At 54.9% G+C, this 21,206-nt stretch overlaps 2 protein-coding genes across 2 annotated transcripts in view; both read right to left on the reverse strand.

Annotated features, from left to right (window-relative positions):
• Positions 1-1,718: 1,718 nt before the first annotated feature.
• Positions 1,719-3,189, reverse strand: ACKR1 (atypical chemokine receptor 1 (Duffy blood group)). The gene is made up of 2 exons (XM_037504476.1): positions 3,068-3,189; positions 1,719-2,732 (listed from the first exon to the last, which is right to left on the reverse strand). Exons 1-2 carry the CDS (start codon positions 3,086-3,088, stop codon positions 1,749-1,751), a joined length of 1,005 nt encoding a protein of 334 aa, XP_037360373.1. The 5' UTR covers positions 3,089-3,189; the 3' UTR covers positions 1,719-1,748.
• A 3,314-nt stretch (positions 3,190-6,503) lies between these two features.
• CADM3 (cell adhesion molecule 3) overlaps positions 6,504-21,206 on the reverse strand; it is a 29,056-nt gene continuing 14,353 nt past the window's right edge. Inside the window, exons 3-10 of the mRNA XM_054693917.1 lie at positions 14,785-14,925; positions 14,158-14,310; positions 13,381-13,518; positions 12,862-13,032; positions 10,778-10,868; positions 10,272-10,441; positions 7,714-7,842; positions 6,504-6,930 (exon numbers count right to left, since the gene is read on the reverse strand). Of these exons, the coding sequence (XP_054549892.1) occupies positions 6,812-6,930; positions 7,714-7,842; positions 10,272-10,441; positions 10,778-10,868; positions 12,862-13,032; positions 13,381-13,518; positions 14,158-14,310; positions 14,785-14,925 (1,112 nt within the window). The 3' untranslated portion in view covers positions 6,504-6,811. The remainder of the gene's footprint in view (positions 6,931-7,713; positions 7,843-10,271; positions 10,442-10,777; positions 10,869-12,861; positions 13,033-13,380; positions 13,519-14,157; positions 14,311-14,784; positions 14,926-21,206) is intronic.

The raw sequence follows: 21,206 nt of genomic DNA on the forward strand, positions 1-21,206 counted from the left end.
TCTGCCACCTGCTGACCCTGGACGATCCGGGAAGGGAAAGTCCCTCATGCTCCCCTCAACTCGGTCAGCCTGGAATCCAGCCTCATCAGGGAACCAGAGGCCGGGTGAGCTGCGAGCCCGGGCTGGAGGCGCAGCAAGAGAAAGGGGGGACATTCGTGAAGTGTGGTTGCGACCCTCACTCCATTCATCTCCTTTTGCTTTTTCTCCCCTGCCTTTCGGTCTCGGAACGTCTCCCGCAGCGAAAGTCGTCCCTGAGTCCCGCCTTTGAATTTAGGAGGCGCCAATCAGCAGCTAACCTGGCAGTTGCCAAGAGACGGGAGGCGGGGACTCGGAAGCTTTGTCACCGCACCCACCTGGAAAATCCCCCAGCCTTTTGCAAGCAGCTCCTGACCGGGATCCTCTAAGTCATCTCTCTGCTCCTGTCCCGCCGGCTCCTATTTGTCTCCAAGCCCAAAGAGTCGATCAGAAACGGTATAGGGGAGAAGCCAGGTTTAGCACATCTTTGAAAAATGGAAAGACTCTATCTGGATTCAGACAGATGTAAGGTACCTCTCCAGCTTCCCCAGCTGTTAATTGGGTTGGAGGGAGGAGCTCTTTCCGTGTACATAGCATCCTGGATTGAGGGTGACTTTGTTGGTGGCAACAGAAGTTGTTTCCTCTAGAAAGAGGGGCTTATTCCTTGTCTTTCCAATCATCCCCCAATATTGGCACATGGGGGCTGAGAGAAACCCGCCAGTGTCCTGATGACACAGCTAAAACATTGGGGGATATTTTGGAAAGGGGTGCCCGGATAGGGCACGGTGTGGATGGCAGAGGGAAAGATGTGTGGGAGCAGGAGAGAAAGGGGTTTGTTTCCAGAGCTGGGGAAATCTGGGGGATTCTCCCCCAGATGAATCAGACTCCTCCCCTTTAAGTATTTCATGCCTCAAAACTTCTTGATTTTAGTTCCCTCTAAACATCCTACACAGAAAAGACTAGGTATAGAAACCAAAACTCATTTGGGGATGGAGTGAGTCATAAATCCTGCTTCCATATCTCAGAATAAGGACAGAGAGCAGATGGGGCGGGGTAGGGGCCTGAGAGATCAGAGGGCACACAGGTGAGCGGCTGAGCCTCCAGGGAAGCAGCATGTACTGTGCACGTGGGTCCCAGCAGATGGAGGCACGCACACCGGGGTGAGGGTCATGCCGAGCCCTGGGTGTGAGAGCGATGACTCCGAGGAGGCAGTTTTTAGAATTCCCTGGATACAGAAAGCTCCACCAGCGTGCATGTCCCCGTCTCTCTCACTACTCTTGGCTCTAAATGAAGCCAACAGGTGTCAGGGACCCAGAGCCGGAGGGAAGTGGGTCAGGCCAGGTAGGAAGGTCATGCTCCGGCTCCTCTCCCACCCTCTGCTTCTCTCTCCTGGTTCTTTTCCTATTTCATTTGTTCTCAGCAGCAACTTCCTTTTTCCTTTACCTGGGCAGCCATTTCCTCCAGATTTTTAGGCTTAACTCCTCTCCTTATAGTCTGATCCCTCTTTCCTGGAGACAGCAAAAATCCCACTCCCAGGGTAACCTCTGTGTACCCTGGGGATATTGGGGCATCCTTTGTCCTCCCCAGATCAGCTAGGAAAACAGGAGCGTCTGGCGTGAAATGTCTCCCTCTCCCTTCCCCTTCCTCTCCTCTCATTCCCAGATGAAATAAGAAACCACCCACTTCATAAAAGCAGCATAGACTTTAATACAGCTTTGCAGGTGGGAAGGGGGCTAGGATTTGCCTCCAAGGGTGTTCTGATGAGAAGACTGTCCCACTGGGAGAGGGAGGGAGGGCAGCACAGAGCTAGCGGCCTGGTGGCAGGACAGGGCCAGGAGCAGGGGGGTGGCCACACAGTGCAGGATGGCCACGGCTTCTGCCAGGTGCAGCAGCAGGTCCAGGGCCTGCTGGGCCAGACATGAAGACAACAAGAAGGCCCGGGACCTCACTAGGGAGTCCAACACCAGAACCACCCCATGAGGCCACCAGAAAATGAACCAGGCCCATAGGACATCAACCCAGGGACATGGCCCCCGGTTCAAGGCCTTCTTCAACCCCTTGGCTCCCAACAAACCCAGCGGCAACAAGATGAAGATGGCAAAACAGGCTGCAAGGTGTATGGCCTGCAAAGTCCCCCACCCCCTGCTGAGGGTGCAGAGTCCCTGGGAACTGCCACTGACCAGGGAGATTGGCAGTGCCAAGAGGATAGCCGCTCCCCAAAGTCCCACTGTGAGCATCAGAGTGAGACCTGGGACTCGGCCCGCACCCAATGTGGGGCCCAGGCAGGCCCTGCACCCGATCAGCAGAGCCTGGGCAAAGGCAGAACCATACCAGACCAGATGGGCCAGGTGGCACAGGGGGCCGCTGTCAGCACCACCCAGCCCCGGGGCCAGGATGGGCAGCACGATGCTGAAAAGGGCACTGCCCACAGCCAGCTGTGCCAGGACTGGCCGGTCAGCGCAGTGCTGCCAATGGAAGAGCGGCCTGAGCAGCGCGAAGAGGACGGCCCCGCTGGCCAGGATGCCCAGGATGCTGGCCAGGAGGAAGAAGGGCAGCGAGGACTCGTCCAGCAGGTTACAGGAGTGGCAGGGGGCAGATGATTCCAGCCCAAGGTCATCATAGTCAGTCTTGTCATAGGAGATGTTCATGTCCTCCCAAATGTCATCTCCAAGGGTCTCCTGACTGAAGTTCCTATCCACGAAGGCAGAGGAGTCCACCTGCAGGGCATGCCCAAGGCGCCATCAGAGCACAGCCACCAGAGAGCTGGCGGGAGGGGGTGTTGGGGGGGTGGGGGGTGCATCGGAGCCCCCAAGTCAAAGTGTGAGGAGCGGGAGCTGGGTCATGGCAAGTGCGGGACAGGTGTGAGCAGGACAGAGGAAAGAGCACGGATGGACAGGACTGAGAGCGCATGAAGAGGAAAGAATGGGGGCCTGGGAGAGAGAAGAGAGAAGGGAAGACATTCTTAAAATAAGAAAGAGAAAGAAGAGAGCAGAGGAGGGGAGGCGGGAGGCTTCCAGGCTGCCGGAGGGCCTGGTTGCGGGCCTGCACTCACCCGGGGCTGACAGTTCCCCATGGCTCCTGGCTCAGGCTGGCAGAGGGAGGACCGGGCGCCTGTCCTTGGCTGTGGCGCTGAGATAAGTGCGGGGCCTAATGAGGCTTCAGGGTGGGCAGGACTGGGGCGGGTGGGGCATCCAGGAAGCCTTTACCCCACACCCTCTCCTGCCCAAGCCTCAGCCAAATGGGGCACTGCCTGGTTTCCTGTTTTGAGGTTGGATCCTGCTGGTGGGACCTAAGGGAACAGCCCGGAAAAGGGAAAAGGTGGGCCCCGAAAGTGGTTGTTTTCCCGAAGGTGGAAAGGGAGGCTGAGAAGCCAGGGGCTTTCCACCAAAAAGTGCTCCTTCAAGTACAAGGAAGGAAGGGGGCCGGGGGCGAGGGCGAGGCAGAGATAAGACATGCTGGGAAGTCCAGGGGGGCAGCACAGGACCCTCCCATCTCCTGAACTCCAGCCACAGGAAGAGTTCAAAGGCCGTGGTGTGTGGAGGGAGTGGGGGTGGTGTCTGTTGGCTGGGAGGGGGGCTGATGGAAACCATTGTATGGGAGGGGGACTGGGTGTTGCTCTGAGTTGGACACGTGGCTGCTGACACCCCGCGGGTCTTGTGGCAGGGCTCCTGCTGTCAGATGGGGTAGGCGTGTGCTTGTTTGCATTGGGGTGTGGATGTGCTGTCACCTCGAGCACCTCTGAGTGCCAGGACAAGCGGGTGTCTGGGTGTGTGTGATGCATTTTAGGTCTAGATGTCCATGGGGTGTGTGGGAGGCGCGGGGGCGGGCTGCAACATGAAGCTGCCCTGGGTGGCTGGACACTGGCCGAGCCACCTGTGAGCATGGTGGACGCCTCTTCCATCCAAAAGGACATGTCTGACGAATTTCTGCAGGCTCTGGGGACTGTGGGGCTGTGGGGTAACTGCAAGCCATATTTCTGCTGGGTGTGCAAGGCTCTAGGAAATTGCTAAGTTGGCCTGGTCTCTTGGCAAGACATAAGTTTCTAATGGGGAGGGGGTTGCAGAGACTAAGCGTGTCCGCCCTGCAGGTGGACTCCTTAAGCCAATCTCTGCCCCTCCCCAGCCCCAGCCTCTACTCTCCATGACCTCTGCTGTTTCGCCTGCTCCCTTGTCCCCCCAATCTTATGTCCTTGCTTGGGAAAACAGCCCAGTCTTTGGAAGGGGTGAGTCACAGAGCTAGGGTTGCTGGATAAGACAGTGCCTTCATCTGTCCAGGAAAGCAGGGGGTGTTCTAATTCCAATTGTCCAACAGCTGCTCTCCATCCACAGGGGGTTGTGGAGGGAGGGGGGCAGGGGCACCGGACAGATGGCCCCTCCCGGGACACCAGCTCTGCTTCCAGTTCCACACCAGGGATTGGAAAGTGAATTTGGGGGGCTGTTGGTGCTGTCTGGGATGGTGCTGAAGTGCCCACCTCTATTTCCACCTTCCCTAGCCCAGCTTGGCAGATGGCAGTGGGGGTGACTGTCAGACACCCCCAAACACATTAGAAGCAAGGACCCAGCCAAAGGGGTGAATGCACTTCCCTCTCCGGAGAGTTATATTGCTTGCACACAGAGATGACCTTGGGGTGTAACTTGGCAGGACACAGACCCCCTCTTTGGGAGGTGCCAGGTGAGGGGGTACACATACACACACCCTCACAGGAGCAAGAGTAGCAAGAAGGAGGCAACCCAACAACACGGGTAATCAGATATATTGAGGGTGGCCCCTCTGAGATTAGCACAGGAGTTAGAAAGATTATAAAGATACACGACCCAGTCCCTGCTCCCGCCCCCCCACAGACAGACACGCACAGCACAGGCCCTCCCCCCGCCCCCGTACAAATATGGCTTCTGTGTAATGTGGACAGAGTGGTTCAGCTCAAAGAGGAAAAGTCATTTCCCGAAAGCGTGTGCTGGGAGTGGGGGAGCCCTACAGGCCCGGGGCCTGAGGTTCCCTGCTGCTGTAAGAGGAGGGTCCCTGGCTCAGGTGGGGGTGCCTGGATGCCTGGGGCCTAACCAGCGGCTGGAAGAGTCACAGGGCAGTACCTGAACTGAAGGTGAGCAGAGCTGCCAAGGGAGGCAGCTCCCCATCTGCACCCCCTGAGTTGTCAGAGCAGGAGGGTGTGCGGGGGGAAAGGCGGGGGGGGGCAGAGAATGAGGGGGGCCTGGCAGGATGGGGTGGGGAGGGGTGTGAGGGGGGAAGAGGGCTGCCTCATCTCCATGCCAACCAGCTCCCACCAAGGAAGACAGAACCGAAAGCAGGGCGGAGATGGGGGACACTGGGGTGGGAGTTCATTCCGGCCCTTGACACACCAGGCTCAGACTATGGGAAAAAGAGGTGTCATTCCAGGGTCAGTGCCAGGGAGAGGCCTGAGGGGTGCATAGCAAAGGCTGTGGCACTGACTCCATGGCTCCCAGAAGGGAAATCGAGGCGGGGCAGAGTGCTCTGTTTTCGGGAGAGATGGGCTGGACAACGGAGCAAACACATGTGCCGGGCTGTCTCCTCCACGACAGATGGGCACTGGGCTGGCAGGGTGATGCCAGGGTGGAGCCATGTCCCGGGGAGGCACAGAGCCCGACAGGGACCCTCCACGCCCCCAAGCCTCCTTGTCGTGCCCCACGGCCCGCCCACCAGTCTAGGACCCTCTGTCTCTCCCTCGCACCCACAGGAACACACATTCACGTACACACACCTCCACATAGGCACTGACACCCACACACGTGCACACTCACTGACACTCACAGAGTTCACATTATCCCTTAGTTGGGGCAGGAAACAGCTCAGAGCAGTGAAGCGCCTTTAGTATTTTTGTTGTTATATCTGCCTGGCTGCTGCTGAGGGGGCACCTGGGGGACACAGGAGGGGCGCGGCCCGAGGTGGGGGAGAGGAGCTGTGAGAGGAGGGGGACCGTGCAACCATCCAGGGCCCGGATGGGGCAGGGCCCTTGGCGAAGAGGACAGAGCCCCTACCCCCAGCAGCAGCGCCTCTCCCAGAGCTGCCGGAGCGAGGAGGGCGGCCTTGCCCTGCTCTCTTCCAAGGACGGTTCTGTGAACGGGGCCTGGGCTCGTTCCCTGGCAGCAAGGGGTAGATGGGGGCATCTCCGCCACCCTCCTGTCCAAATCCACCCGTCCTGCAGACCCGGCGTCCTTCCGGTGCTGCAGCCTGGGCCCCTGCGTGGCTGCGTGCCCTCTGTGGTCACTCCGGGGGAGCCTGTCCACCCCTCGCCCACTGTGGTGGAAGAGGGGTGTGAGGACGGCACCCCCCTGTCCACGGCTAAAGAGGTGTGACGAAGAGGAAGCCCCACCTCTGGCTCCTGTGGCAACTGTCCCGCTCCTGGGACGTGGGGGAGGCGCTCTGTCATGGGGGACAGGGTGCCGGTGAGACCCCTGCCAGGCCACCCGCGCCTGCCCTGCCGGGACCCTCACCTCTTCGCCTCACACTCCAGGTTTCTGCTTTCCTTACTCAGGGCCCCTGCCCCTCCAGCCTGGAGGCAGAGTTGATTTGGGATTGTTACAAAAATAATAATAACCCAAACGCAGAGAAGCCATGGAAAGGGCTGAGGGCAACCCTCCCCCCGCCCTCCTCCCTCCCCATTCCAAACCGAGTACAAAACGCACCCGAAGCAGACATTCTGTACAGGGGTGGGGGCCGGGGAGCAAGCGGGAGGGCGGCCCTGGGGTCGCTCTGTACAAGTCCGGTTGGTCGTGCCCAGCAGTCCCCGTGGGGCCCGGGGGGCGCAGAAGGTGAGGGCGCCCTAGATGAAATACTCCTTCTTGTCGTCACCACCCGACTGCCCGCCCTCGGCATTGATGATGGCCGTGTCGGCGTCTGGGGCGTCATCGGAGCCTTTTGCCTCGTGAGTCAGGTAGGTTCCTGGGGAGAGACGGTCCACCATCTCAGCGTCCGAGTCCCCTGCTGGCGCTCCCACTCTCCCCTGCACACACCTGCTCCTGGCTTTCTTTCCCTCCTGAGGGAATTTGCACCTGCTGCCAGCATCCCTCACCTGACCACCCCATGCATCCACAGATCCTGCCTTTAGTTAGAATCGCATTCATCACACAGGCACAAGACGGTCCGAGCAGGTATGTATCTGTGCACATGCATGTGTGTCCACAGTCATGTGTATACATGTACGTGTCTGCAAAGCTTGTGCACATGATCACGCACCCACCCACACGACTTTATCCATGCGAGCACGTGCTGGTGTACGTGTGCTGGCAGCTGTACATACATGTGCGGACACAGGCGTGGTGTGTCTGCACGCGCATCTGTTCTGTGTGTGCCTGTGCGTGTGCCCTTGCGAGAGGATGGGTGGAAAACTGTCAGCTCGTGAGTGGTCAGTTGAGCTCTGGCTTGCATCTGGCCAGCCCGTGTGGTCTGACTGCCCTAGAAGCCGTCACAGTGGGCGTGTGAGCGAGGACTGCAGGATGAGAAGAGAGACAGAGGGCAGGGCCACAGCTGACCACATGAGAAGACCTGATTCTGTGTGGATGCCCCAGGTGATGGGACTCTGTGCCGGGTTGCTGGTGCCTAGTTACCACGGGATGGCTGCATTTTTCTTTCCTAAACACTCCAAGGGGCTGACTGAGTCTTGAATGTCCTCCCTGAAACCCTGAGCTAGTCCAATCCCCCCAGACACTCCCTCAAGCTGCTGACCTTTGTGCCGAATCAAGTAGTGTCCGAGGAAGATAAGCAGGATGAGCAGCAAGAAGACGATGAAAGCCACGATCCCGCCAATGATGGCGTGGTAGGTGCTGGGGGACGATGAAGGCAGCGGACTGGGGTCTGCAGGGAGGGGTACACACAGTCAGGTCTGGGGAGACCCTCCCCTGATAGCACCTTTGACCCAGCCTGGAGTCACGGACAGCAGCAGGGAACCTGAACCAACCTTGTCAGGATGAGCGCCATCATTCAGCAGGGAGAAGGCTTACTTGTACCCTAGCTTTTTGCGTAATTTCTGGAACACAGTAATTGTTAAAAGGAATTGGTGTATTCGAGAATAAATAGATAAATCTGCTCATCCTCAGGCTTTTCAGCAAAACTCATGGTACTGGAGCTTGACGTTGGCAAAAGATCATTTCTTCAACATCTAAATAAGCTCTTTCTCACTCTCTTTATTTCTGGGGTATTAGAATATTCCTTCTCTATCCTCCCAGTCTTATCTTCCTGCTCCTGGATACTCTGAATAGCTGCTCTAGGGGCTTCTCAGACTACCCTCTGCACTGGTTCACCCAGGGCAGAAGCAGCGAGACCTGAGGGAACAGGGGAGTGGCTCTCTCTAGCACCACGCCACATATGGGACAGAGGCCCCCATGGAAGGAACAGAGATCCTCCTTGGTAAGAGGGTTCAGGGTTCCAGCAAAGTCCCAGTTTCTTGCCTGCCTGGTCTTTACTCCTATCTTCACTCCAGTGTGTGCAGCATGAACAGGGACAGAGACTGAGAGTTTCTGCCCAGGATGACTCGTTCCGCAGGCCCATCTGCAGAGGGTGGGGTATTGGCCAAGGCCAAGGCCAAGCGGGCAGCGCCAGCCGCAGGCAGGGTCCCAGTGCTCCGGGGAGGCGGTGTCCTCATATGCCCATCATCACATCGGCTGCAGGTATAGCCCTCCCCAGGCACAGCGGTAGGAGACCTACCACTCTTGCACAGACTCAGCTGGAGTCTTGACGCTTCATTGACTCTTACACATCCGTCTTTCCTACCTTATGTCTCCAGGCTTGACTGGGCCAGCATTTTAGTTCCTTGCCCTTCTCCACCTTATTTGAAAAGAAAACATTTGTGCTCTCGTTTTTTGTGCTCTTCTTGGGAGGGAGAGGATGGGCCCAGGCCTTGCATGAAGGGTGGTGCAAGGTTGTCCTCGGAGGCATCAAGGCAACTCACCCACTGGTTTCTTTCAGGGAGCATCTTAGACACAGTCCCCACTAAATCAATGCCGGGCAATCACTCCAGGGGCTATGGAAATGGTAATTCCTTAGATAAGTATAGGTTTCCATTGCCAAATAACCCTTGGGGACATCAACTGCCAGGCACTACCTCCAGGTAGAAAGAACACATTCCAGGGAGTTGAAATCTCACAATAGATGAGCCCACAGGCCCGGTAGAAGATGCAGTAACTGGCTCTACCACCAGGTGTCAGCACTGGGAGCAGAGGCGCCACAGAACCTGCTATCAGCACAGGGTGGTGGTTCTGCAAGGTCCAGGACCCCAGAGACTGTCAACAAGGCCCAGGAGTGGCCCCTCTCAGAACAGGAGAGGAGGGCAGCAAGGCCCAGGACCTCCCGGGGGACAACAAGGCCTCACAGGAGAATCATCAAGATCCAGGACTGATACTTTCAGCAAGGTCCAGGACCCTGGTCAACAAGGTCCAGGACCCTGCTGGGGTGGGGGTCAGTAAGATCCAGAACCAGCTCTCTGGGGGTTGGTAGTGGGCAGGGGTCACTTCCTGGGCACAGGAACTTTCTCTTGCCAGCAATCTGGAGAGCTCTGGGAGCAACTCTTGACCTCAGACCTCAGACATTGTCCTTGCTCCTGGTCCTGTAGCAGCTCGGTATGCTGTGTTGAGGTTGAAGTCAGACCACCCCGTCAAGACACCCCGTCCAGCTGCTCCCCTACTATGTTAACAGGCGTTTCATGGGAGGGAACCTCTAAGGGCCCCCTCCCCGACAAAGCATGGCCCCTAATCTTAGGAAAGGTCTAAAATTAAGGTCTCCCTACAGCTCTCCAATAGAGGGCCCTCTGTGCTCCCTGTCGCTTCTGGACTGGGGTCACATCTTGGGAGGAGCCTTGGGGAAGAAGCGGCACCTAGTCCCTCAGAAGATGCGGCATCTGAGAGAAGACGCAGCAGAAGACAAGTGCAGTGTCCAGAGTCTGCAGAAGAGGAGATGAGGGCGGCATGCACCCACACTCGCCACAGGGGGGCGATCAAGAACAGCCCACTGGAACAGAGGGAGAGGCGGCTACATCTGCAGGGAGGCCGGGGCCTCCACACACAGTATGACTCTTGCCATGGGATGGGTGCAGGGTCTGGAGGTGGTGCCATTTGAGTCAGCATTGCCACACAGGCAGCAAGATCCCACGCTCTGCGGCGCTTCCTGCCCATACCCTCCAGAATGCACTGGGGCGAGGTCCTCGGGGCCCCACACCTCCTCCACATCAGGGTGAGAGTGGAGAACGAGAGGGACAGAGAAGGGCAGGGTGCTGGAGTGGCGGGGCTCACCGTTCACGTTGAGGTTGTAGTAGGCCTTGTAGCTGCCCATGTTGCTGGTGGCCGTGCAGCCGTAGATGCCGCTGTCGCTCTTGTTGAGGAAGGGGAAGAGCAGGGCCCTCTCCTGGGTCATCTTCAGGGGCGGCACGCTGCCCTCCTTTTCCCACAGAAACTGCTGGGGGCTGTGGAGGCAACAAGAGCAGAGGTGTTGAGAAGGCAGTGGGCTGGGGAGCTAAAGGGAATGGAAGCAACTAGGCACAAGGAGTCCAGGGCTGCTTGGCGAAGGACTCCAAATACTGGCTACTCTTGGGGTTCATTTTGGAGAAGAAGGAGACTTCTTCGTTTGCATTTTACTAATTTTGGCTCCTTATGGGAACCTCGGGTGTCACCCAGGGCCGGGCCCCTGCAACTGCCACTTTGCAAGAGACACAATCAGAGGATGGATATGGGTAGACAGGCTCAGAGAAGCAGGGGCTCAGGGGACAGCAGGGAAGGGAGGAGAGCATGGAGCTTCTTACGCGGGATTGCCACGGCTCTCACAGTGCAGCAACAGCTTCTGGCCCTCTCGGGGGTGTGGTGGTTCTGGTCTAATCACTGCTGTCGGTGTGTCTGTAGAAGAGATGGTATCAGTGCAAAAACCCCTCGCTGAGAAGGAGGTCACCATGTCTTAAAACCACTCAGCTAAGCATTGCAGCTTCTCATCTAAAAGCCTCTAGAGCCCAGCAGCTGTGAACAAGACCTTCCGCCAGCTTGTGTGAGCCCTGAATGTGCCAGGCACTCGCCTCACGGAGGTAAAATCCCAGGACTGTGGGACCCAGGGGGTGTCTGACCAGAGAGCAACAAGAGGGCACGAGGATCCTCTGCCCAGCACCCTGCCCAGCGTGCAGATGGATCTAACACATAATTTCAACAGAAGAAATAAACTTGAACTTGCTCATGGGCTTACAGCCTCTCAATCCTCTCTGCTCTGAAAGAAGCTTCAACAGGTAGCAACGCCTGGGCACGAGATACCGATTTTAGTGGTCCATGAAGAGATGAAATGCAGGCTTTGCAACAGTCAGGGTGCGGTGGTTCTCTGATTGCAAAGAGGCACAGATACCACGGAGACAGCCCTACACAGGGGTGACGGCACTTGCCCCCGCCGATGCCCCAGGGCTTCACGGAGGCCAGCTCCAGATGGTGGCTTAGAACAACACAGCCAGATGCTGGTTTGGAACAACAAAGAGCTGCGCCTCCCCTGAGGACAGAGCCAACCTTAGCCAGGAATGAACGTGCTTCCGTCACACCAAATAAGACAAAGAGAACAGGCCAGGTGAGAGGATAGGTGTGCAGGGCCCACGACCACAGGAAGCTCTAGCACGGGGCCTGAGGTATGGCATTGTTGGCTGACTGCTGATCACAGGTGGGCCCGGAGGTCCCCGGTGAGTAAGGCCAGATGGTCTGGAACCTACCTGAGAGAGCTTGGGACTCAGACACAGGAGGGGCTGGGCATGAAGCCTCACAGTCAAACAATAAGCAGAAACACCTCATAGTTTCCAAAGTCCTGTTGGGCTTTTTTTTTGTATACTCATGACAATTAGCAAAAGGAGCAAGAACCACTGAGAATAAATGCTCTGGTGAAAAAAGGCACAGCTTCCAAGTAGGGGTACCGGGTGACCCCAGGCTGCAGGTTCCAGACAGAGGGTCTGTCAAAGAGAAGCCACTCTACCTGCCGCAGGTTCAAGTTTCAGTAATGGGGCAAGCTTGACTTAAATAGCACTGAAGCCAGGCCTGGCTCGTCCATAACAAAGAGATACAGGGTTCTGGTTATTTTAGAAAACCACCCCGCCTTCAGATAAGATGCATTATTATATAGCTCAATACAGTCTGTCTTTGCACTTTATTTTCCTTTCCCCTTGGTTTGTCCATTCAGAACAATTTTTTTTTTTAAGATCTCCAAACTTCCTCAGAGGAGGGGCCTGTTGATACTCAAGGCAGATTCCATAGAGGACAGGGGCCCCTGGGGAGGCTGGGGGCAGAGCTGGGGCACAGAGGGAAATACTCAGAGGGGAAAGACCACAAGTTGTGATATCAGAGAGAAGTTTTCCTGCCTCTGCATTTTCCTGAAATCACAGTATGTTCCACCAAGAAGCCTTGCTGACCCCCATGTTTATCTTCTCGTGTAGTGAAAAAAGAATCAAGCTCAGTGGGCAAAGTAATTTTCTTACCATCACAAAGCCCGCGGAGGTGGCGGGCAGATGAGAACTTGGGCCCCCTCACTCCTGATCTGCTTGTCAGCACAGTGCACACTCTGCTGCACACACGGGCCTCGCCAGGGGCTGGTAAACTCACCCACTTTGTCAATAAAGCTTTATTGGCACATGGCCAGCTCATTCATTCACGCATCGCAGCAACAGCAGCAAAGCAGTTGAGACACAGACCAGGTGGTCCTCAGCCTAAGATGCTGGCTGTGGGTCCCTTTACAGGAAAGTTTACTGACCCCCCGCCTAGTCTCATCCTGGGTTATTTTCACGTGGCTGCAAGTGTGGTGGCTTTGTGTAACCCCTCTACACCCCCCTTTCCCCTCTCCACCTCACCCCATCCTCCTCCTCCCAGGACATACATAGCACTTCGATGCGCTGAGAGGTGGATCGGTCGGCTCCCTTTAGAGATTCATGGTTCACAGAGCACACAATGTCCACTCCGTCATCTTCCCGGGAAACCTGGAATGTCACGGAGCTGCTCACGGTGAAGGTCTTACCATTGGGGTCTTCCTGTGTTCGGGTTGGTTCTCCTAGAGAGACCAGCGCACACAGATAGGTGAGCCCTAACCCAGAGACAGGATTCCCCGCACCCCATCAACAGCAAGTCTCAACTCAGACCAACTCAGAGAGTTGGGAGTGGATACAGACACATGGAGAGTGTGGGCCCTGTGGTACACACAGGCACATGTGTACACACAGCTCACATGCACTCAGATCCATGCACACAGGTGAGCCCACGCACGCACACACCCATGTCCACACGGTTCTATATCGCTCTCTGTACCACACCTGGTGTGCACAGACACAGACTGGTGGGCGGGTGCCCCTCCACCCTCTCCTCTGCTCTCCCCACCTGCCCGGCTCCTCCTGAGACTTACCCTGGAGCACTTGGTCGCCCTTCTTCCACGTGAGCTTGGCTGCAGGTTTGCTCCCCGAAGACTGACAGTTTAGAGTGACTGTCTCCTTTTCTCTCAACGACGATTTGTAGCCTGTGATTATGGGCTTCTGTGGGATTCCTGGCATGGACAGGGCGGTCAGGAGAGAGAGGAAGAACACCATGAAGTCATGCTCAGGTCTCCCTCCCAGGCGGCCTACTGGGGGCCCAGGCTACACAGGCTCTACTTTGGTTGACAGAAGGTGGATGAGTACAGAATCATCTCTTCCTGTGATCTCCTCCACAGGACAGGAAGGGAGTCCTGGGGGTAGATGTGGGGAGATATCCCACCTCGGAGGCCCGATGGAGAATGCATCCATAGCGCAGCTGGGTGGCCACGGACAGGGTAGAGCTCGGGGAGGTGGAGAAGGAAATCATTACGTAGGGTCAGGATGAGAGCAGGAGAGCCACTGCGGGGCTTGTCTTGGGGTTATCAGCAGAGCTGCCCGCACTGCTCAGGATTTCCTCACACCGTCTTGGGAGGGAGGTGGATTAGACGGCACCTTCTGCTGTTATTGGTGAGAAAACTCCAGCTCAAAAGAGCAAGAGCCTTGTCCCAGGGCAAAGGGCAAGCAGAGAGAGGAACCAATGGCCATGTCCATCTCGAAGGACACACAGGATGCCCTTTCCTCAGTGCTGGAGACTCCCCTGGCTCTGCCTTGGGGTGCCAGGGGACCTGCTCCGGGGGAAGGATGCCAGAGGCACAGGGCAGGAGCCTCACCCAGCACGGTGACCAGGGACTTGGCGGTCCTGACGGGCATGGTGAAGATGGAGCAGGTGTACTCGCCCTCGTCCGCCAGGGCCACGTTGCTGATGCTGATGCTGAGCTCGCGGTGCGTGGACTTGACCAGCTGGATGCGGTTGTCTCGAAGGGCTAGAGTCAGGAGCAGGGTGTTACAGCACCTTTCACTTCATCCTCCAGACCCCATTTGGGGGTCTGATTTGGGGTGGTTTGGGGGGGCAGAAAACTACTCCTGAGTTTGACTAGTCTTTGGGTCATTCATTCACTTTTCTAGTCCACTGGGTACAGGGGCTTCAGATCAACTGTGAGAGGGGAGCTGAATCTGGAGGCTTCCCTCTGAAATATGGGGGCACACTGACATCAGCAGTCACTTGGGGTACAGTTACTCCAGTAGCTCGTAGGACACATGTGCTTAGGTCATGGATGTTGACTAGAACCATTGATGACCACTGATGTTCCCAGAACCCATGAAGAGTCCTGGTGGTGCAGCCTCAAGGAGCTACTTCTCATCCCATCCCTCAGCCCCTGGACTCCTGCACACGTGTCGACGATGCTGGTCCCACCTCAGCCCTGGGGCTCCTGGGGAGATCAATCAAGAGGCACTACCTCTCTTCTCTCCGAAGTAGAGCGTCTGCTGGGCAGGGTTGGACCACTGCAGGGATGAGTCCTCGTGTTCTCTCACTTGGCACCTGAGCACCACCGTGCCGCCGGCCACCACCGTCTCGTCAGAGGTCCAGGGCTGGCTGTCTGCAGGAGTACAACAGGGTGAGTCCACAGCCTCCTCTCATGCAGACATCCAAGGCCGGTCTCTGTGCTCTGAAGGCTTCACAGGGAGCAATCGAGGTGTGGGGAGAGACAGGCCTTATTTCCCCTGGCTTTGAATACACAGGGAAACCTCCCCTATGGCGAGGTTGCTGAGTCAAAGTCCAGGGCCCCAGTGCCAGGCTGCGGGCGCCCACCTGTGTAGCCTCCACACGCCTCTCGCTGACAGGGCCCTACCATTTCGCTTGAACACACACACACACACACACACACACACACACACTGTCCTCTACCTCTGCCTCCTGCACCCCTAATAAGGGAGCAAGAAGAGGGGATACTCCTGCCTGAAACTAGCATTGGGAAGCCCCGCCCCCAAGGTGGACATTCATTTGCACAGGAAGCAGCTGGTAAAAATGCAAACAAACAAAAAAGATACAAATTAAAAACTGAAACATTTCACACAGATTTTTCACTTTTTCCTGCAATAACTTCCCGTCAAGCATCATTTCCCTGAACTTACTCCTGTGTTAGGGCTCCCGGCCTCCTGACACACGAGCCAAATCACCATCCTGAGGTTATTTTAAAGAGTAAGGAGATAACGGTTTCCCTCCGATGTGATGGAATATGTTCTCTAGTCCTTCTTTCCTTAGGCAGGTGAACAAAAAGCAGGGACTAATAGGGTATCATGTGGAGGAGCCCTTTGGACCCCAAATGTGCCTTCATTCGCCTCAGGCCTGGCTGCGGGACCCTGGCGACCACCACCCAGCAGCGCCCCGTGTTCCCAGCAGCAGGGACTCCCACCCCCAGGGTTATGCCCGCCTCTTCAGGGCTGATTTTCTGTGACTGAGCAGCACCTACCTTCATAGAACTAACCTGCAATAAGCAACACCGTCCCGTCCTGATTCTGAAAAAAGGCGAGAGGCCTTTTCTAGCCACGTACTTAAACCAGCATCGCTCTTCCCTGGATAGGAAACTGGAGATGCACTTCTACATTGTCTAATCCTCGTGCTCCCTATGGCTCCAGCTCTGCCCTGCCCTGTCCCCTGATCCTCTCTTTCTAGGTCACCAGAACTCCATTTCCAAGAGCTAGAAAGGGGCGCTCCTGTGTGGAAGGGCCCTGAGTTCAGATCCACCAGTGCTGGCCTCAGGGCAGTCTCCACCCTACAGCACAAAGCCTGCTCCTTTTCAGTGCTCGGAACCATGAACATCAGCCCTGAGTGGATCCTAGGAGTCGGGGAGTCCAGGTCTCTCACCTTACTGATGCAGGCAATGAGGCAATGGAGGTGAAATGCTTGCCTAGGACCTGCCTACACGGCCAGCGATCCCAGGGAGGACTAGACGGTTCTGCTCACAGCTGCTCTTTCCTTCATACGTCACTCATCTACTTGAGAATTTAAAACTGGTTTTGAGAGTAGCGAGTTGACGGAGGAAATTTGGAAGTGATAGATTTCTTAAATGTCTCAAAAGCCTGGGAAACCTTTTATTGCCTGTTAGCCACACAGGTCTCCCCGCTCCTCTCCAAAAGCAGAGCTTCCTACGAAATCTTTCACAGGCCAAAATGGTGACAAGTAAAGAAGCATTTCTTTTATATGGATTGTTTTTTGAGCATTTCCAGACCCCCAAAATAACCTACTAAATCGTGACAGGTAACACAGGAAACCTAAAGTCACACTAACCTATAGCAGAAGCGGGCACGCTAGGATAAATACGGAGCCTGTGGGAAGCAGTTCCCGGGAAGGCACTCGGGAGGCCGCTACTTCTGGACGGGCTCTGCAAACCCCACGCTGACGCTTGCCTTCACTTTTTGCCATTTGTTATAAAAGCGAAAATTCCCTCTGATTTCTTTTGGTTACCAAAAACAGGAATGAATGTAGGTCTACCATGAAATGGGAGTGGTGGAACTAGGACTTTGGCCGAGCTGGGGTGCCCGCAAACCAATTTTTTGACCAGTAAACCCCTTGTCCCAGGTTCCTTTTGGTGTAGTCTACCTGCACTGTCTTTCGAGAACCCCTTCCCCCCCACCCCCCCCCCCCGAGGACTGCACTCCTTCTAGAAGCATCTTGTGTAGGGACTCAGCTGCCTCATGCTGTCGTAAGGGAAGAAGGAGTAGGTGCAGAAGTCGGTGGTGTCAAACTAAGAACTAAAATCAAATGGAAAGAAGAGAGCCGTGTGGTGATGAGTGGTGAGAACACGGGTGGAGGGACATGAGTGGGGGATGGTGTGAGGATGCGGAAGGTCTGAGGGCCGTTGAGATGAGGCCTGGTTTCTCACCTTGACTGGCCAGCATGTCAGGGCTGCTCCAGACTGTGGAGCTGATGGCCTCGTCCACTGGAGCCAGAGTCCCCAGCTCCAAATCCTGCTCCTGCCAGTAGCCTGGGGAGAGAGTCTCCATCAAGGAAGAGCCCTGTGTGTGCACTGCTACAGTGTGGGGGCTGTGCTTCACTGTGGGGTTCGGGCAGGCTCGGCCCCCATGAAGAGCTGCTTCACCAGGATCCCTAAGAGAAGGGGCTTCTCACAAAGGGGGGGTGATTACTAGAGTTCTGAAAGGCCTTGAGCGCCTCCTCCTCTCCAGGGAAATGCCAGATGTTATCAGTCACAGAACCTAGAGCCAAGGAGATCTTAGAGGTCACCTCCTCCAGTTCTCCCCCCTCATAGATGATGACAATGAAGCCCACAAGGGTTAAAAGTGACTTAACTGGAGGTTACTACAGAAAAATGAAGGAGAACCAAAGATTTTTTTTCCATTCCTTCTCCTGGATTCTTTCTGCGGCACCATATTGTCTACTAAAATAACAGGTTTGGTGATTAGAAAATATGCGCCCTTGAATTCTTCTAATAAACCTGTAAAGTAAGCGCTCGGGTATTATCATTTCTATTGCAGAGCGGAGGCTGAATGAAGGGACTTTCCCAAGGTCACACAAATAGAAGAATAAAGGCTGGGAATTAAATGCCTGCTTCCAAAGCTTTCTTTGTTTCAAGTAAGAGCCATGTCATTGAAGAAAGACCAATTAGGGCTGAGCAGTGACCCCAGCTTTTCCAGACTGTAACATTTGGTGGACACTCAAATTCACGTATTTCCTGCCCACCCTGTGCCTCTGGTCCACCTGTGCCCCCAGCCCACTCATGCCCCTGGCCCCTGGACATCGCCTACCCTGTGGTTACACCTCTGGCCCAGTCTCCGCCCTCTCCCCCTTCGGCACCTGCTAAGCCCAGCCGGACTAGTGGCTGTGAGGAGTCTGGGTCTGTGGTGCTCAGCTTGGAGGGGCGGAGGGACAAAGAACTCGGCTGAGCGAGTCTTTTCAGGGTCTCCCGCCTCAGCCCAGAGGCAGCCAATCATGTGAGCAAAGTCCGGTGAGCTCATGCTGGGGGCAGAGTCCGGAGCTTCCGGGGACCCAGAACTTGTCGGGCACCAGGGGAGCAGGGGTGCACAAGGGTGGGGTGCAGGTGAGAACTGGGCCTGGGACAGAAGGGGTGGGCCAAGGGGTGACTGAGGGGGACTAGAAAGAGAAGTGGGAGGTGAGTTTAGGGTCCCTGGAGAAGAAAGGGGACAGGACTGGGACAGAATTGCTAATCAGAAGAAGAGGGGGGAGGGACAAAGCTGGGAGGGGCGGGGGAAGAAGGGCTCAGAAACCAGCTTGGACCTCTGTGGAGAAACCTCCCCCTCCCACTGTTCTTCCAGCCCCTTTCAGGAGGTTCGAGACACTTTGCTCTCAAACTGGAGAAAGCTAATATCCAAATGGGGAGGGGAGGGAAACAGAGAAAATGGAAAAGCTGTAATAGGTAGAGATGGAGGCAGGGACCCAGGACAAGGATGGTGTTGAAGAGAGGCAAGAAGGCTAGGACCAGGGCAGGAGAGGGCTGAGGAGAGTCCTGAGGGACCCCAAATCCAGCAGAGCCGCCTGGGGGCCAGGGCCTCCCTGCTGCCCTCTGTGAACAAGGACAAGGACCCACAGACTGAGGCCACCTCAAGCGGTGAGTGTTTCCTCTCCTTCCTGGCTGCGTTTGTGGAGGGCGGTTGTGCTAAAGCTTGGCTGGTGGAGGAACAGGACCATGGGGCCCCTGAGGGGGCTGCTGTGCCCGTGCTGCTCCACCCACAGGCAGCACCCAGAGCTCTAGCAGGCCGAGCTCAGATGAACAGAACAGCCTGGACCCTGCCTTGTAGCTTTCAGCTCACCCAGTGAATTTGCAGCCATGAATTCGTTTGATGTCCAGACAGCCTTGTGAGACATCCAACCAAAGAAAATTGCTTGTCAGAGGCAGAGTTCGAAAGGCCCAGGACTTACCTAAAGACCTACAGACGGTCCCTCTCAGGGCACGTCCTCTCTCTGGTGCCTCTCAGCCTTCCCATGAGAAGGGAAGCCTTCTTGCCGCTCCTGTTTCCCATGCATCTCAGCCCCTTGCATTGCAAGTTACTTGTTGAGTTATCAGCCTCCTCCTCTCAACTTTGAGCTGGTTAAGGGGGCTGCTCGGCTCACTCCGTATCTTCACTCTGAGCTCTGGAGTTTTAACTGGTGCAGTCCTTCTGCTCCTAATCCTGCAGAGACCCCTTGGCCCCCAGCCTGACAGGTCTTCTCTCTCTCCCTCCAGGCGATGCTTTTCCCCAAACTCCCCTTGGGCGCCCTTCTCCTTGTTTATAGTCTTTTCACCCCTCCCCTTCTTCTGCATTTTGCTGGCATTTTTTTTTTCCTGCAGAACATGAATAAATGAAATGGTGATGTAGGTCATTCAAACCTAACTGAATGGTTCAGATGAGAAGCCTGATAACTAAATAATCACCGGTAAATGGCACCTGGTGTGCTTGATGCAGTCTCTGAGGTTGCAGGAAACTCATTCTGTGCTACAATGTTTTAAGAAACTGACTAAGAGGGAGTGGGTTTCTTTTCTTTCTTTCTTTTTTTCTTTTCTTTTTTTCTGGTATCTCCTGGGGATGACATCTCTCTCCCTCTAATTCTGAAAAGTACTTAAGACCTCATGTCTCCTCTTGAGAACTGTCTATTAATATGTCTGCAAGTTTTCTTGCTGTTTTTATAAAACTGTACACCCGTAATGATAAATCCTGAATGGCCACTCCCCTGGGAGCAGATGAGTGATTATAATGCTATCAATGGAAACACAGCTAAGTACAGAAATGATAACCTGGCTTGTGAAAGCCTTGTGCCTTCTGTGGATTTAGACAGTGCCAATCATTTATGACATCAGCATATACTCCCTCCATGGATTCAGACTGCAGAGGAAAATGTAAAGCGTGTCTGAAAGGGCGGTATGAACTTTGGAGTAGAGGTGGTGAGAATTGTGTGCAGGCAGGTCCTCAGAGGAAATACGGACACAGGCCACCGGGCTTTCAGTGAGGGAGGTCGTGCTGTTCAGGTAGAAAAGCAGATGAAGAGCTCCAGACCTGTGGGCCCTACTGTTCCCTGCTTGGAAACCTTCACCGACTCCCCATTGTCACATCCAGATTTGTTAGCCTGGCCTTCAAGAACCTATACGTTCTGATGTGAATAGCTCTTGTGGCTATGTCTTTTCTTTATTCACTGCCCATATCCCAGACATATGATACTATTTGGAATTCTACAGAGTTTTTACTTTCCTGCATATATTCCTTTTTCCTATAATAATTTGATAATGCCCTTCACCATCTTCACATGTCTAAGTCCTATCCATTCTTAAAGCTGACATTTTGGCCACCTCTTTCAAGAAGTTTTCCCTGGTTGTCCCAGATGGAAATCATTTCTCATTTCTTTGAGTTAGAATGCTTTATCTGCTTTTCTTAAATTATGCATCACTCTCTACTTTGTACTGCAAGCTTGGCATCCCTTCTAAATTATAGAGATTCTGAGGGTAGGGTTGATATCTGATTCACCTCTGTATCCTGTATTGGCCCAAATACAGCATAATGCATATAGAAGGTGCTTAATAAAGATTTACTTAATGCATGAATCAAACATGCTGAGCATCTTCTATTGTGAGAACTCAACTCAACATCTGCCAGTGAAGAAGAAAGAGCAAACCACGCAGGCTAGGAAGAAGCAGACCAAGGCAGAGATGGACCATCAAAGCAGGAGCTCCAGAAGTATACAAGATGGAGGGAATCCATATTTATTGATCACCTTCTGTGTGTCAAGATCCAAGTTAGGTTCTCTATATTCATTATTCCAGAACAGCCCCGTGCATAGCTATCATTATACGTATGTTAAGGATGAGTTAACTATGATTCAGAAACTAACTAGGACTGAATAACTAACTAGAAGTTATTCAGTAAGTGTAGG

Source organism: Talpa occidentalis, unplaced genomic scaffold, assembly GCF_014898055.3.
Source record: "Talpa occidentalis isolate TD23 unplaced genomic scaffold, MPIMG_talOcc4v2.1 talOcc4.12, whole genome shotgun sequence".
Lineage (NCBI taxonomy): Eukaryota > Metazoa > Chordata > Mammalia > Eulipotyphla > Talpidae > Talpa > Talpa occidentalis.

Coding starts and splice junctions, on each gene's coding strand:
- ACKR1 (XM_037504476.1), bottom strand. CDS start 3,088: ATGGGGAACTGTCAGCCCCGG. Junction 2,733..3,067: donor TGGGGAACTGTCAGCCCCGG/GTGAGTGCAGGC, acceptor CATGCCCTGCAG/GTGGACTCCTCTGCCTTCGT.